Raw genomic sequence first — 14531 nt, forward strand, 5'->3', positions numbered from 1 at the left:
AAGTTTTGCTGCATAGCTCCCCTTAAAAACATTAATAGCAAAGAAAACCTAACTATTTTTGCCCTGCACATCCTGTCTTAAAAAATTAAGGAGCGTTCAAACTACCATAAGGATTTTAAAAGGACATGAACAAGAAGTCTTGTGGCACCTTATAGACTAACAGATATTTTGGAGCATAAGCTTTCGTGGGCAAAGATCCGCTTTATCAGATGAAGTGGGTCTTTGCCCACGAAAGCTTATGCTCCAAAATATCTGTTAGTCTATAAGGTGCCACAGGACTTCTTGTTCTTGAAGCTACAGACTATCACGGCTACCTCTCTGATAAAAGGACATGCTATTTCCAAATCCAGAATTTTTGTAGCTCTTTTTCACCCATTAAAATGTGAAAGCTGGTGTAACCTCAACTTCTGCCCCATCATAATATTGCTATGCCAGGTGTAGAGTCATCAATGCAAACTCTGGTCATTTGGTTAAAGGGTTCCCTGGTACAGTTCCCTCAATAAAAAGCTGGATCTAAGAATCAAAATGCTTCAATACTGCAGGCCCTAAAAGGTTGCCCTGATAACTGGTATGCTGCAATAGGCGCTAAGAGACTTTGTGGTGCAAATATGGGTCTTTTGATCTCAGGGTTGTCAATACTATTCCCAAATGGTGGTATACACCTTTGACTATTTCCTGATTTTTTTCCTCCCCAATGAACAAATATACATGCACTCGATATTCTGGGGCAAGGAGCCTGTGACTTAATATTAAAAAGGGGTGATGAGTATGTGTGGGGGACTTGTCCCCCAAACACTGTTGGCAGGAAGGGCAAGGGGAAGGCCAGCAGCCAGAGCCTCTGGGTTACCCAGAGGGTAGCGGGGGCCTGGCACACACAGCAGGGGGTCCAGCCCTCCTGCACTCACCAGCTGTGTCAGGGGAAGCAAAGCAACACAACCCCAGCTCGCTCTGTTCTCCTCGGGGCTGTGGGGCGGCCCCCGGCGGCGGCGGGAAGGGGCCGCAGCCGCGCGCTCGCCTCTCACCTGGGAAGGTGCTTCCCCCCGCCCCCCCCCCCCCCCACACCGCCCCGCCCGCCGGGGACTCCCCAAGGGCCCCGCCGCAGTCGCCCAGCGCCGCTCGCCTCCATTGTGCGGCCCCGGCGGCGGAGCGCGGAGGCCAGCGCCCCTCCCCCCGCCCTGTCCCTGCGGAACCGGCCGGAGCCCCCTCCCCGCTGCGCCCGCCCAGCCCCGCCCGCCACAGCCGAGTCCCCCCGGAGGGCGGAGGGAAGGGGGCGCCGCCGCCGCCGCGCCCTGCAATGTGCCGCCCGCCGCCGTGAGCAGCCGGGCGCGCGCCGGAGCCATGCCGGGCTGGAAGCGGAACATCCCCACCTGCCTGCAAGCCGAGCCGGAGCGAGGTGAGCCCGCGGCGGGCGGGGAGCCGGGGCTGCGCTGCCGCGGGGGCCTCCCGCTCCTCCTCCTCCTTCGCCTGCGGGCAGCCGCAGAGCTCGGGCGGGGCGCTGCGCCGGGCCGGGCCGGGCCCGGCCCAAAGGGGGAGCCCCGGGCATGGGGCCGCCTTTCTCCGCTGCCAACTTTCCCGAGCGGGGCGGCGCTGTCGCCCCCGGGTATTTGGCTCCACCCGCGGGTCTCTCCCGCTGGCTGCCGCTGCAAACTTTCCGCGCACTCTCTCGGGAACCCGACCCCCGGCTGGCCCCGCGCGGGCGAGAGCGCAAAGTTCCCGGGAGGCTGCACGCTCCAGGGGCAAGCCGGGGAGGGGGCGGCCGCGGGCGAGGGCGAAATGCAATGGCGGAGTGTTTTCCGAAAGGACGGGCCTGGGGGCTCGCTGGCTACTTACACCTGAGGAGAGCGGCAGCCAGGCCCCCGGCGGCCGTGGGGCTACTTGCATGCAATCCTGGATCAAAGCCGTTGCCGTTTGTAGCCTCTCGGTGAGGTCGCGCTGGGTTGATTGCTTGTAAGTGGGGGGCAGCTCTGCACGCCAGAGTTGCGCCGCTGGAGCCCGTGCGGCTCTGAGAGCGTTTGTGAGCAGAGCACCTGGTTGATGAGTGCGGTGTCTTGTGCGTTAACGCCTTTTGTAGCTCGTCAGCCAGTTTAGAGGGGGGGCATCTTCCACTGAAGTCTCTGCTGTTGTGCAAACCGTAGCCGTTTTAGGCATGACCCCCTCTGGGGATCAACGGGTGTACTTCCCCATTCCCAGCTGAATGTGAATTACAGCCGGCACCTAACGGTTGAAGACTGTGCGAAGCGGCTGGTTCTTGGAAGTTGCCAGAAATGCAGGATTTCAAAACCGTATAACTTGTGAAAACATTGGGGGGGGGGGGCTCCTGCAGTTTACTTTCAGGGGGGCTGACGGCACCTTCAGTATTCTTACAGTTCAGTAGCACTGGAGAAAAATCTGGCAGAGCCCATTAGAAAACGTTAAGGGGATCCACAGGGGATTGGTAGCAGTGTTCTCAAATAGCACCTTATCGTACAGGGTTATTTGGCGAACTTTAAGTCCTGCTACGAAGTGATGGATTTTGGTGTTTTTTGGTAATTGTTCAAAGCCAGCAATGGGTTGAATTAAATTTATACGAATAAAATAACAACTTTGTCAATGTAACTGAAAAAAAAAAGTTTTGTCGCCAGGGATTACTTCCTCACTGTTAATGGAAGAATTCTGAGTGTAAGAGGGAAAAACCCAATAAAACATGAACATTTGAAAATTTTAGACTGTACCTATTTCATTATATGAAAAAGATGTACTTTTTTGATATACCACTTGTTAACCAAGTTTCATTGTACGATCACATATACTCCTCTAGATGGTAGAGCAGGTCTTTGGTTTGACTTTAGACTAATGAGCCAGGGAATTTTTCTTTTTGCCTTTTTTTCTTAGTGGATACATCTTTGTATTGCTAAGAAAGATCTTACAAAATTTTCAACATGAGATTGTTTGGCCTGCTATAAGGAAGAGGCATCTAGCTTGTTTCAGAAGTGGTTTGTATGTTGTAAGTCACTAATGTAGTGATGCTGATTCACAATAGTTAAAAAGGGTAATTGAAATGCTAGAATTCATTTCAACCATGAAAAACTAAGTATCCTTGTCCATTACTTTAATATAATACATTTTTATATGTATATGTTTGAGATGCATATTTTTGACATGTTTGCAGTGTTGTGTTCTGGAAAAACACAGAACTTGGTAGATGATTGAAGTGGCACAATGTGCAAGGTGTTTCTTACAAATGTGGGAACTTTCAGGGTGATCTCTCTGTATTGCAGAGATAGTGAAAGTAAAAAAAAATCCATCTTGTGCATAAAAATTTGAGGCAGGAATGGATGTTGTGCTTTCTACTTTCTCTTTTTTTAGCAGCGTGCACTACTGTTATTGGGTATCTTTTAAAAAACTTTTTGAATTGCTACATTAGCCGAGATACTGTTTTGCAAACAGTTCATATCCTTGTTTGTTCATATTTTCTGTTTAGTATCTTTTATTTTCATTATGAAGCTCAGCAAATTAATATTTAGAAACTCTTTTTTCAGGATTTTATTTCTGCAGGATAAATAAAGCCCTTAGAATGTAAAGTAAATACTGTAGTTTCTTTCTAATGTATATTTCATTGTATATTGGTCAAGCTTAGCTAATTAATCTAGCAGAATTTCAGTGCTACTTAGAATTTGATGAAACTTTTCCATGTTTGGAATTCAGGAAAACAAAGTGATCAAAACAGTAACCATTGTTGAATTAGTTTGTCCTTGGAACTGGAGAGTAGAGTTGATTAGATACACCTTTCAAAATGTCCAGAAAAATGACCAGCATAGTGATGAAATGAAATAAAATGCAGCTGTAGCTAATGAGGGAGTTTAGTATGGCATTGACTTAAAAGGTAGTTATAATTACAGTTAGTGCAAATGGCCCTAAATCAGAATTTAACATCCCCTCTGCAGTTTCCAGACAATATTTTTATTTAGGTTGTCTATAATCCATTTATTTTTTCTCTGTGCAGTGTAATTTTTGTGTATAAACTTTTTCTAATGTAAACGAACAAAAATATAGGATGAAATTGAATCTCCTATTGAATCTTAAGGGATATTTCTTAAATACATATGTGTTTTATTTTGGATTGTACAGTATTATGTGTCTTCCTGTATTTGATCATTTTGAATACTTACTCAGTTGGGTGGGGTGGTCTAGTGTTAGCTTTGATGCTATGTCCTATGATCATCATAGGTTTGGGCACAGGTTTGTAATGTTCTGCATAATTCAACACAAAAAGATCCTTTAACTTTTAGTTAAAGTTGCTAAATGGCATATTTCTATAAAGCAAACCATGATGAACAAGGGAAAAAACCGTTAAGTCATTCTACAGCCCATCTGTACTCTTGCTATCAGTCACCCTTCTCCACAACCTCAATTACTTGCTGTCGAGTTTCCACTAGTATATCCTCGGGGGACTTGTTTTCTGGTGCTGGGCACATGCAAAGCTGCCTGAGAAAGTCCTGATGCCACTGAGAAACTTGGTATTACTCCTGCAGGAATTTTGCACCAAAAATATAATTATCTGTGTTATATTTTTAAGTTCTGCAACTTCTATTAGTAAATAAAGGTGGCTCCAGCATGGCGGGAGGAGCACAGGCTACTAGCAGCTGCACAGTGGTGGGAGATCACCACAAAGCTCTGGTGTACCCCCCCATACAGTGACTCAGCAGTGAGGCTGCATCCAACCCTGATGCAGTGCAAGAGCTGGGCCTCCCCCAGATCACATGGGGCCCCTGCCTGTTTCCACACAGATTCCAGTGTGGAGGGGCTTAGTGTGGCAGGGATCCAGGCGTGTGTGTGCGGGGAGCGGGGGAGGCGTCTGTGTGGTTCAGTGGGAGATCTGGATGTGCAGGGGCTCAGAGCGCTAGTTCTGGGTGCCGGGGGAATGGGGCTCCCCTGGCTCCCCTGTAGAGGGTGGTTGGGTCTCAGCAAGGGGCTCGTGAGTGTGGGGGATGCTGAAGAACAGGGGTTGATTGTGCTGAGTCCAGGTGCAGTTGGTTGAAGCTCAGTGGAGTGGGGGGAATCTGGTTGTTTGTGTAGGGGGCAGGGGCACTTGTCAGAAGGGTCCAGGTCTAGTGGGCCTGTTTAATGGGGGAGCCCCAGCTGCTGCTGAGGGCACCTGACAAGCTGGACTCCTGCTTCCCCCTGCAATTCTCCGTCTCCTTTTTTGCTGCTCCCCCCCTCATTCCATCCCCTATTCCCACTGCCTTTTCCCTTTCACCCCATCTCCCTTATGCAGCCTCACTGTGGACTCTCACTACTGCACAGAAATCAGGAGTGCTCCTAGAACACAGAAGGGGAATTCTTCTGGCGCTAAGACCCAGGACGCGGAGGGCAGCTGGGAAGTCAGTGGAGCTCAGCCTCCTTCAGGTCAGCAGCTCTGTGCTGACAGAAGTGAGGAGGGATGTAACCTTGCGTGGTCTCCCATGCCTTGCCTCTGTTGGGGGAGGAGAAGCTACAAAACTGCTTCTGGCCCCCCTGAGAAGCACGAGTTGGGGAGGGGCATAAGAACAGTCCTACTGGGTCAGACCATAGGCCCATCAAGCCCAGTGTCCTGTCTTCTGGCAGTGGCCAATGCCAGGTGCCCCAGAAGGAATGAACAGAACAGGTAATCATCAAGTGGTCAGTTCCCTGTCACCCATTTTACGCCTCTTGCAAACAGGCGAGGGACACCCTCCATGCCCATCCTGGCTAATAACCATCAGTGGACCTATCCCCCATGAATTTATCTAGTTCTTTTTTGAACTTTACTATAGTTTTGGCCTTCACAACATTCTCCAACAAGGAGTTCCACAGGTTAACTGTGGACCGTGTGAAAAAAATGTTTCCTATTATTTGTTTTAAACCTGCTGCCTATTAATTTCATTTGGTGACCCCTAGTGCTTGTGTTGTGAGAAGGAGTAAATAACAATTCCTTATCTATTTTCTCCACACCAGTCATGATTGTATATACCTCTATCATATCCCCCTCTTAATCATCTTTTTTCCAAGCTAGAAAGTCCCACTCTTATTAATCTCTCCTCATGTGCCAGATCCTTCATACCCCTAATCATTTTTGTTGCCCTTTTCTGATGCTTTTCCAATTCCAATGTATCTTTTTTGAGATGGGGCAACCACATCTATACACAGTATTCCAGATGTAGATGTACCTTTGATTTATATAAAGGTAATATGACATTTTCTGTCTTATTATGTTTTACTTTCTTAATGATTCCCAATGGTTTGCTAGCTTTTTTGACTGCCGCTGCACACTGATTGGATGTCTTCAGAGAACTATCCACAATGACTCCAAGATCTCTTTATTGAGTGGTAACAGCTACATCAGTTCCACAGAATTTTCCCAAAAGTTGGGTGCGTGAGCCTCTGTGGGATTTTCACAGTAGGTATTCCACCATCTATCTTGCTTGCAGGGCCCAATCCAGTAGGAATCCTCAAAGCATACCTAATGCACAGGGAGAAGAAAGTAGCAGTAGTGCACTTATAAGCCTAGTGCTGGCACGTCAAACTCAGTCTACTGAGGGCTGCACAAATGAAAACTGATAGCTTTTAGGGCTGTCAGAAATATGTCCTTCTACTGGAAAGTCATAATTATTTATTATTATAAATTATGGTTTAGTTATATCATTTTTTCAGGTCTTGTTTGAATATAATACAATAATTTTAATGGAGAATTTTATACTTAATATGAAATTTATTGTTTTAACATTCAGTCAGGCTACGTGTTTGGCATGCTTGCATAACTCTAACATCTCTCTGTTGAGCAATAATAGTTGATTTTGACTCCATCATTTTGTATATGTAGTTGGGATTACATTATTCCATGTGCATTACTTTGATTTTTACCAACAATGAATTTCAGTGGCCATATTCTCGCCATATCACCTAGTTTTGTGATCAGTAGGCATCTACATTAACTCTGTATTTCCATGTCAAAAGATTGTTTTACTGAACTTGATGTAGTTGAAGTTACACAATACCACCAGCATTCTTAAATATTCATTAATGCAGTTTTATCTCAATGGATTACTGAATATAGATTTATGAACCTGTCTTTAGGAACAGACTTAAAAAAACATTGGCTGATCTATGTAAATACATCTGAGCATGAGTGGCAAGGTTGTAAAGTTTTGTTAACCCAGGATACACCTCCTGTTCTCACTTATGTTTAGGAAAGCTACCTTGGGGGCCAGTTTGTCAAGCACAGAGATTGCCTTTTTTATTCTGTTTTGTGCAGTAGCGAACCCAAGGGGAACTTGATCTAGGCCTGGGCTCCTAGGTGCTCGGTGAGGGGAGGTGAGCTAAGCCAGAGGCAGTGTTAATCACTGAGCCTCCTACCATTGACCCTCCCTCAGCTTAGCTGGGCTCCCCCAAGAATTTCAGAAAAAGCCTCTTGGTGCTAAGGTTGGCTCCTGTGAAAACCTCAAGGGTGGCCAGAGCTGGGCATGTGCCAGAGGGTCAGAGGAGCACTTTGAGATCCTCAGGGGGCTTTGCGCAGCTTGGGGTGATGGTGCCTGGGCTAAGGCACAGCCAGGCCCTTGCCCCTTGCTAGGCAGGGCAGGGAAGGGCAGAGCAGGTGGGCGTGATCCCAGGCTCAGACTACCTGGGTTGTGTAGGAGTTTCCCGTGACCCGCCCCCACCACAGACTCAGTGCTGATGGGGATGGCCAGACAAGGGCTGCCCCGAGCCTCGTGCCAGCAGAGTCCATGAGGTGCCTGGCCACGGGGGGGTCTCTGCGCTGCCGACAGGCTCTGGCTCACCTTAAGTGCATGCGGGGCCCAGCTCAGGCGGGTCTATGAGAGGGCAAGTCTTCGCCTTAGGTGGTGCTAGGACTAAGGGAAAGAGCTAGGGGGGAGACTTCACCTCAGGAGAGCAGGAGCTCACCACCAGAGCAGCCTCTTGCCACAGCAATCATGGGATGTGGCGTCACTCCTCTCATGATGGTGATGGCGGTGCTGATGCTGTGCCAGGCCCCAGCCGTGCCAAACCACATGTTTGCGTGACCTTGCCCACCTGGTATGTGCCTTGGGACTGGGAGGAGGGAGAGGCTGCCCAGCGTGTTCAGTAGTGCCCACTTCTCATGGCCACAGCCTCTCACTCCTTCACAGGCACGTTCCTCATCTAGGTTAAACAAGGTAACCAGACAGGTCCCACTTAGATACTTCATAAACATGTAGTGCAGGCCACAAAAAAAATATGATCAGCTGCATGTGGTTCTTGGGGTGCATGTTTGACATGTTTGTCCTAGAGTCTACAGCTCTCAGCTGGTTGTGTGAAACCCAAGTTCAAATTGATGCTCTGCCCGTTGCGTCAATCTGTGTCTCCTATCTCTTAGATAAGTGGCCTAACCACTGCATTACAGGTATCTTGAGGTGTATACAGTGGGGATTGATTTAAATCAAGGCAATTTAAATACCAAGAATAATACCATTGATCTAAATAAAAATTCCCACTGATACTATTTCACATTTCTTAAAAAGTGGTGCAAATCCGATCATTAAAACAAGTTAATTTACAGCTCAGTACAGCATTGTACAACAGCTAACAGGGTATACTTTGTTTACTTTTATAGATAAATTAATAAAAATCAAGTTAGGAAATAGTAGGTAATACTCATTACCTGTGTCAAGCTACAGATGCAGCAGCAGTACATTAGGAATGGTAAGAACTAAATCACACACAAACACAACAGCATGTATGTTTTATTAAACTAAATTTTATAAATGTTACATACATATTTCACATTTGTAATTGCAGCAGTCTCCTCGGATGCCGGCTGACAGCTGTCCTTAAACTTTTTTTTTTTTTATTTTCAGATTTTATTAACTCTAACAGACAAGTCCTCAGAACACTAAATGAATAGTGTGTTTCAAACATCTAAAACTAGCTGAAGTTATGTTTTGTTCCTTCAGTTAGGTCCTGCATCATCATCTTGCATTACTTACATTTGACATGTTTTCCTTTTTTATCCAGGCAGCAAATTTCTTCAAATTAACCCGGGTACCTCTAACAGATTTTCTGTGGCACAAATGTAGGGGACTATAGGAGGCTGAATAATGTCTTCCCTTTTTCTTTCCAGTCCACTCTGCTGTTCCTTTCTGTGCTGCTCCCACCCTTTTCTCTTCCATGCTTGGCCCAGGTCAACCACCAGATAAGCACAGAACAGAAACAACCCTATCCAGCTTGTGCCTTTCTTTCATGTTATTTTAGTTTTCTGAGAAACAGAAATTGCAAGCCCAGAGCGTTCAAGAAACAAGATCTGGTAATTAGGCTAGAGAGACTAGAGCCATTAATTCATTTTTACAACACAGTAAGTGTAGGTTTAGCATATTTCTGATGAGATTTAATTATAACTGTTATTTGAAATTCAGTATTTTATTAATAATTTTAAAAATAAACCCAGTTAAATGAATAAATCTGATTAAAAATTAAAAAAATATTGATTTTTTTTATCCACCCTGGGTACATATTGGTCTCTCATGTTGAAGTTGTTCCTCTCTATAGGAGATATGTAAATAATAATTGGTCTAGAGGGGGAGTGAGAAATAGCTTTAGGCAGCTGCTTAGCATACACTCCCTTTTTCTGGCCCAGTGAATATTTAATTAGAGTTGAACCTCTCTAGTCCAGCAGTATCTGTAATCTGAAAAGATTTTAGTTAGCCAGACGACCACTTATCATGAGTGTTGTCAGGTTTCCAGTGGGGTCCCATAAAGTTTGTTTATAGCCATCAGTCCTGGCTCTGAGTGTTCTGTGCTGTTATTTGGATGTAATTTACCCCTAAATGTCTTCTAAGAGCCCAGTAAGCAGTGGAAGTGTTGGTTATGCTTCTAGGCAATATTTGACCTCCCATGTTCCAGCAAATTCTGTTTAGCACTGGTCAGGTCCTGAGGATGCTGGAGGGTTTGAGATCCACCCAGAATACCTATATACCAGTAAACTTTCATATCTGGCAGCCCCGGGACTGGGAGACTGCAGATATTTAAATATGCCAGATGATAAAGTTAATTTCCCCTCCTCCAAGCACCAGCTCCCGCTCAACTGCTGCCCCGTTACTTTGTTGGTGGGGATGGCAGGGAGCAGTTTTCCATGCTTGGGCATGGCTCTACCAGGCATGGAGTCATTGCCGGCATTGGGCACTGGCTGGGGAGCCGCTCTGGTGGCATCTGTTGCGCAGCTGCCCGGGGAGGCCCTGCCGGCAGCAGGCACTGGCCAGGGAGCCACTGCTGGCACTGGGTGGGGAGCTGTTCTGTGGGCAGCTATCGCAGTGCTCTGAGGGCTGTGGCTGCTCTGGGAGCCATTCTCGGTGGCGAGCACTGGGCAGGAGGGTAGAGGAGCTAGAGGCCGCCAGAGTAAGAAGGGGACGGCGGGGCCTGGACACAATGCTGGTTAATTGACGGTTCTGGTTGATCAAATACTGGATAAAAGAGTTGAGTGGAATAAGGGTGGGAATAAATGGTAAATTTTCACAATGGAGGAGGGTAACTAGTGGTGTTCCCCAGGGGTCAGTCCTGGGACCGATCCTGTTTAACTTGTTCATCAATGATCTAGAAAATGAGGTAAGCAGTGAGGTGGCAAAGTTTGCAGATGACACCAAATTGTTCAGGACAGTCAAAACCAAAAGGGATTGTGAAGAACTACAAAAAGATCTCAGCAAACTGAATGATTGGGCAGCAAAATGGCAAATGAAATTTAATGTGGGTAAGTGTAAGGTAATGCATGTTGGAAAAAATAACCCAAATTACACGTACTACATGATGGGGTCAAATTTAGCTACGACAGATCAGGAAAGGGATCTTGGAGTTATAGTGGATAGTTCTCTGAAGACATCCACGCAGTGTGCAGCGGCAGTTAGTAAGGCAAATAGGATGTTAGGAATTATTAAAAAAGGGATCGATAATAAGACAAAAGATATCATACTTCCCCTATATAAAACTATGGTACGCTCACATCTTGAGTACTGCGTGCAGATGTGGTCTCCTCACCTCAAAAAAGATATATTGGCATTAGAAAAGGTTCAGAAAAGGGCTACTAAGATGATTAGGGGCTTGGAACGGGTCCCATATGGGGAGAGGCTAGAGAGACTGGGACTTTTCAGTTTGGAAAAGAGGAGATTGAGGGGCGATATGATAGAGGTATATAAAATCATGAATGGTGTGGAGAGAGTGAATATAGAAAAATTATTTACCTTTTCCCATAATACAAGAACTAGGGGACACGAAATGAAATTGATGGGTAGTAGGTTCAAAACAAATAAAAGGAAATTTTTCTTCACACAGCGCACAGTCAACCTGTGGAACTCCTTGCCCGAGGAGGCTGTGAAGGCCAGGACTCTATTAGTGTTTAAAAAAGAGCTTGATAAATTTTTGCAGGTTAGGTCCATAAATGGCTATTAGCCAGGGATAAAGTATGGTGCCCTAGCCTTCAGAACAAGGGCAGGAGATGGATGGCAGGAGATAAATCACTTGATCATTGTCTTCTGTTCTCCTTCTCTGGGGCACCTGGCATTGGCCACCATCGGCAGATGGGATGCTGGGCTGGATGGACCTTTGGTCTGACCCAGTATGGCCATTCTTATGTTCTTATGAGTGTATCCCCCTGGTTAGGTCACTCAGATTTAGATCCCACTTCCAAATCTAGTGGAATGGGGATCTGAATCCAGGTCTCTCACCTCCATTGTGAATGCTAACCTCTATGCTAGAGGGTGTGAGGGTCTACCCACCATGACCACAACACCCTTGCCCCACACACACACTTTCTCTCTCTCCTGCAAGAAAGGGGTGACCTGGCTTAGGCATCTAATTGAAGGAGAAGGCTGATGGCTGTAAATCTGAAGCAGAGATTGGTACCCAACTACTTGTTTGGGGCAGGATTCCTCTCAGTTTCCTACAGACTAGCTGAGACAGGTTCCTACTCAGTGTGCTGATTTCAGTGAGTTCCATTCTTATGCACCATGGAGAGCCTGGATGACCAAGTTAGAGCTGTGGATTCCTCTGGACAGCAGGACACTTAGGGTCACCACTGCAGTGCTGAGCCTGTGTCTCTCCCTCCATCTCTGCTGTTCATGGCTCTAGTCCTTACGATTGTTTTCTCCCAGCTCTCTGTTTAAAAAATGGGGATAATACAGCCTTTCTCCTAAATTCTAGTGTCAGAAGTGACCAGTGTGACCATCTTGTGTGACCTTCTATATAATAAAGGCCGTAGAACTTCCCCAAAATAATTCCTAAAACGTAGATTTTTTTTTTTGGAAAAACATCCAATCTTGATTTTACAGTAATGATAGCAAATCCATTGTCTTGTCTGTTTGGATTGTAAAGTCAGTGGGTCGGGGCTGTCTCTCAAGAGCAAAAGAAAGGCTATACTAGGTCAAATCAAAGGTCCATCTAGTCTAGTATTGTGGCTTTTGAGAGTGGCTAGAGCCAATGCTTCTGGGGGGGATGAACATAATCGGGCACTTTTTTATGTGATCCATTCCCATTTGTTCAGTCCCACCTTCTGGCAGTCAGAGGTTTAGGGACACCCAGAGCATAGGTTTTTGTCCCTGACCATGTTGGTGGGTAGCCATTGATATTTTGTGGAGGATAGGTTTATCTAATTTTTTTAACTCAGTTATGTGTTTAGTCTTCACAACTTTCCCTGGAACTGAGTTGTCCAGGCTGACTGATTTGTGTCAAGTACTTCCTTATATTTGTTTTAATTGAACTGCCTATTAATTTAATTGGTTGGTGCCTGGCTTGTACATTATGTGGAAAAAGTAAATAACACTTTCCTATTCTGTTTCTCTGTGCTGTTTATGATTTTTACATACCTCTATGATACCTCCCTTAGTCATCTCTTTTCTACATTGAACAATCCATGTCTTATTAGTCTCTCCTCATACTGAAGCTGTTCCATACCTCAAATAATTTTTTTGCCTTTCTTTACATATTTTTCAGTTCTCATTCATTCTTTTTGAGGCAGGGTGTCCAGAACTGTGTGCCATGTTCAAGATGGGCATGTGCCATGGATTTATATAGTGGCACTGTGATATTTACTGGCTTATTAGCTATTTCTTTCCTAATGGTTCCTCACATGCTATTAGCTTTTTTGACTACTGCTGCACATTGAGCAGATGTTTTGAGAAAATTCTCAATAAGGACTGGGGTGGGGGATTGAATTTAAGGTAGGAGAAACATTGTTCCAAGGAATGGAAATGAGAGGTGGTCCCCTATAATGGACCACCTATGCCTTGTCAAAGCACAAATTCTGTTCCCTCCCCCACAAGCCCTCTATTGTCTCTCCTGATCCTTCACACATTCTTCCTCGCCCTCCTTTCAACATACCTGGTCCACACAGAAAAACTCCTCTGTATATGCAGCTGCCTGTTCATCTTTGAGTCTGCATGGAACCTCTGACTTCCCCAGGTATGGATGCTTGGGAAATCAAGTGTGTGTGTGTGGATGGGCATGTTGTGGGAGCCATAGGTGTGACGGACATACAGTGTGGAGAGAGAGGCCTGGCTAGAAGGGCAGGGAGTTTTGTGACTGTCCTTGTAGATGAGTCTTGGTGTATCTGTGTTGAGGGGTCAACTCTTAAATGGCTTCTTACTACAGTTGCTTCAGCTCTCCACCACGCTAATGTAGCAGAGCAGCATTGTTGTGGGAACCCTTCGAATTGTGTTGTATCACTGCAGAGATCATCTTGTCCAGTATGCCAGTGGTGTCATGCAGTAGGGCCAGTGCAAGCAGCTGCCTGTGCTCGATCATTGGCTCTTTAAAAGCTCTCCATGGTGCTGTACCTTGTTGTGCTGAGAAACCAGTCTTTGTAGGGTATCCTCACACAAATGCGCCAGACTCTCCCCTCACCCCAGATTCCCTAATCATCTGAGGAAACTTGTTGGTTCGGTGTACCTGTACTTGCCCGCTTCTGGGAAAATTATTGCAGTGCCTTAATTCTTCCTGTTCAGCCTATCTCCTTGGCTCACTACGCTTATATACAGAGGGTACAGCTGCTGAGTCAGGAGTACAGCTAGTTCAGATAAGTTTGATGAAAAGCACATTTCAGATAACTTAAAGTAACGGAGCTTGGCCAAGGGTTGCTTCTCAAATCTGTATTCTGAATGAAGAGAATAACTCTTTGTTTAGTTTTAAAGTTTCAAAGAATAAACTATAAGGTAGCGTGTGTGTGGCAGGGCTGGGAAGCAATGGGGGACCTTTTTGTGTTTATATTTAAAAGATCCAAAGTAAAGACAGAAAAACAAGGTAACTTAAAACATTCTCCTTTTTAGACATGGCTTTTCTGCAAAAGTTATTAAAACATTGGCTGTATTGTATGGAGCATTCACGTGGCCCCTGGAGAACTATTATGACAAAACTAGAGAGTAAATCAAATAAATTAAAATGTGAAAGTGGGATTTTAGTCTTATGAAAGTGCAAATTGCAACACACTCTTTAACAGTGAAATTGGCACTGCTGACTCTATAATTGAATACCATACTGAAGCGGCATCTGAAGTGACTGGTCTTTCTTGGATTCCATTATTA

The 14531-nt window shown here is 45.6% G+C and overlaps 1 protein-coding gene across 5 annotated transcripts in view; it reads left to right on the top strand.

Moving 5' to 3' along the window:
* Nucleotides 1-1247: 1247 nt before the first annotated feature.
* The window catches only part of GRIP1 (glutamate receptor interacting protein 1), a 559979-nt gene continuing 546695 nt past the window's right edge, over nt 1248-14531 (top strand). For all 5 annotated transcript variants that reach the window (XM_075013442.1, XM_075013403.1, XM_075013414.1 and 2 more), the window contains exon 1: nt 1248-1393. In XM_075013442.1, coding sequence (XP_074869543.1) covers nt 1339-1393 — 55 coding nt within the window. In that variant the 5' untranslated portion in view covers nt 1248-1338. The remainder of the gene's footprint in view (nt 1394-14531) is intronic.

Source organism: Carettochelys insculpta, chromosome 1 (assembly GCF_033958435.1).
Source record: "Carettochelys insculpta isolate YL-2023 chromosome 1, ASM3395843v1, whole genome shotgun sequence".
NCBI classification, from domain to species: domain Eukaryota; kingdom Metazoa; phylum Chordata; order Testudines; family Carettochelyidae; genus Carettochelys; species Carettochelys insculpta.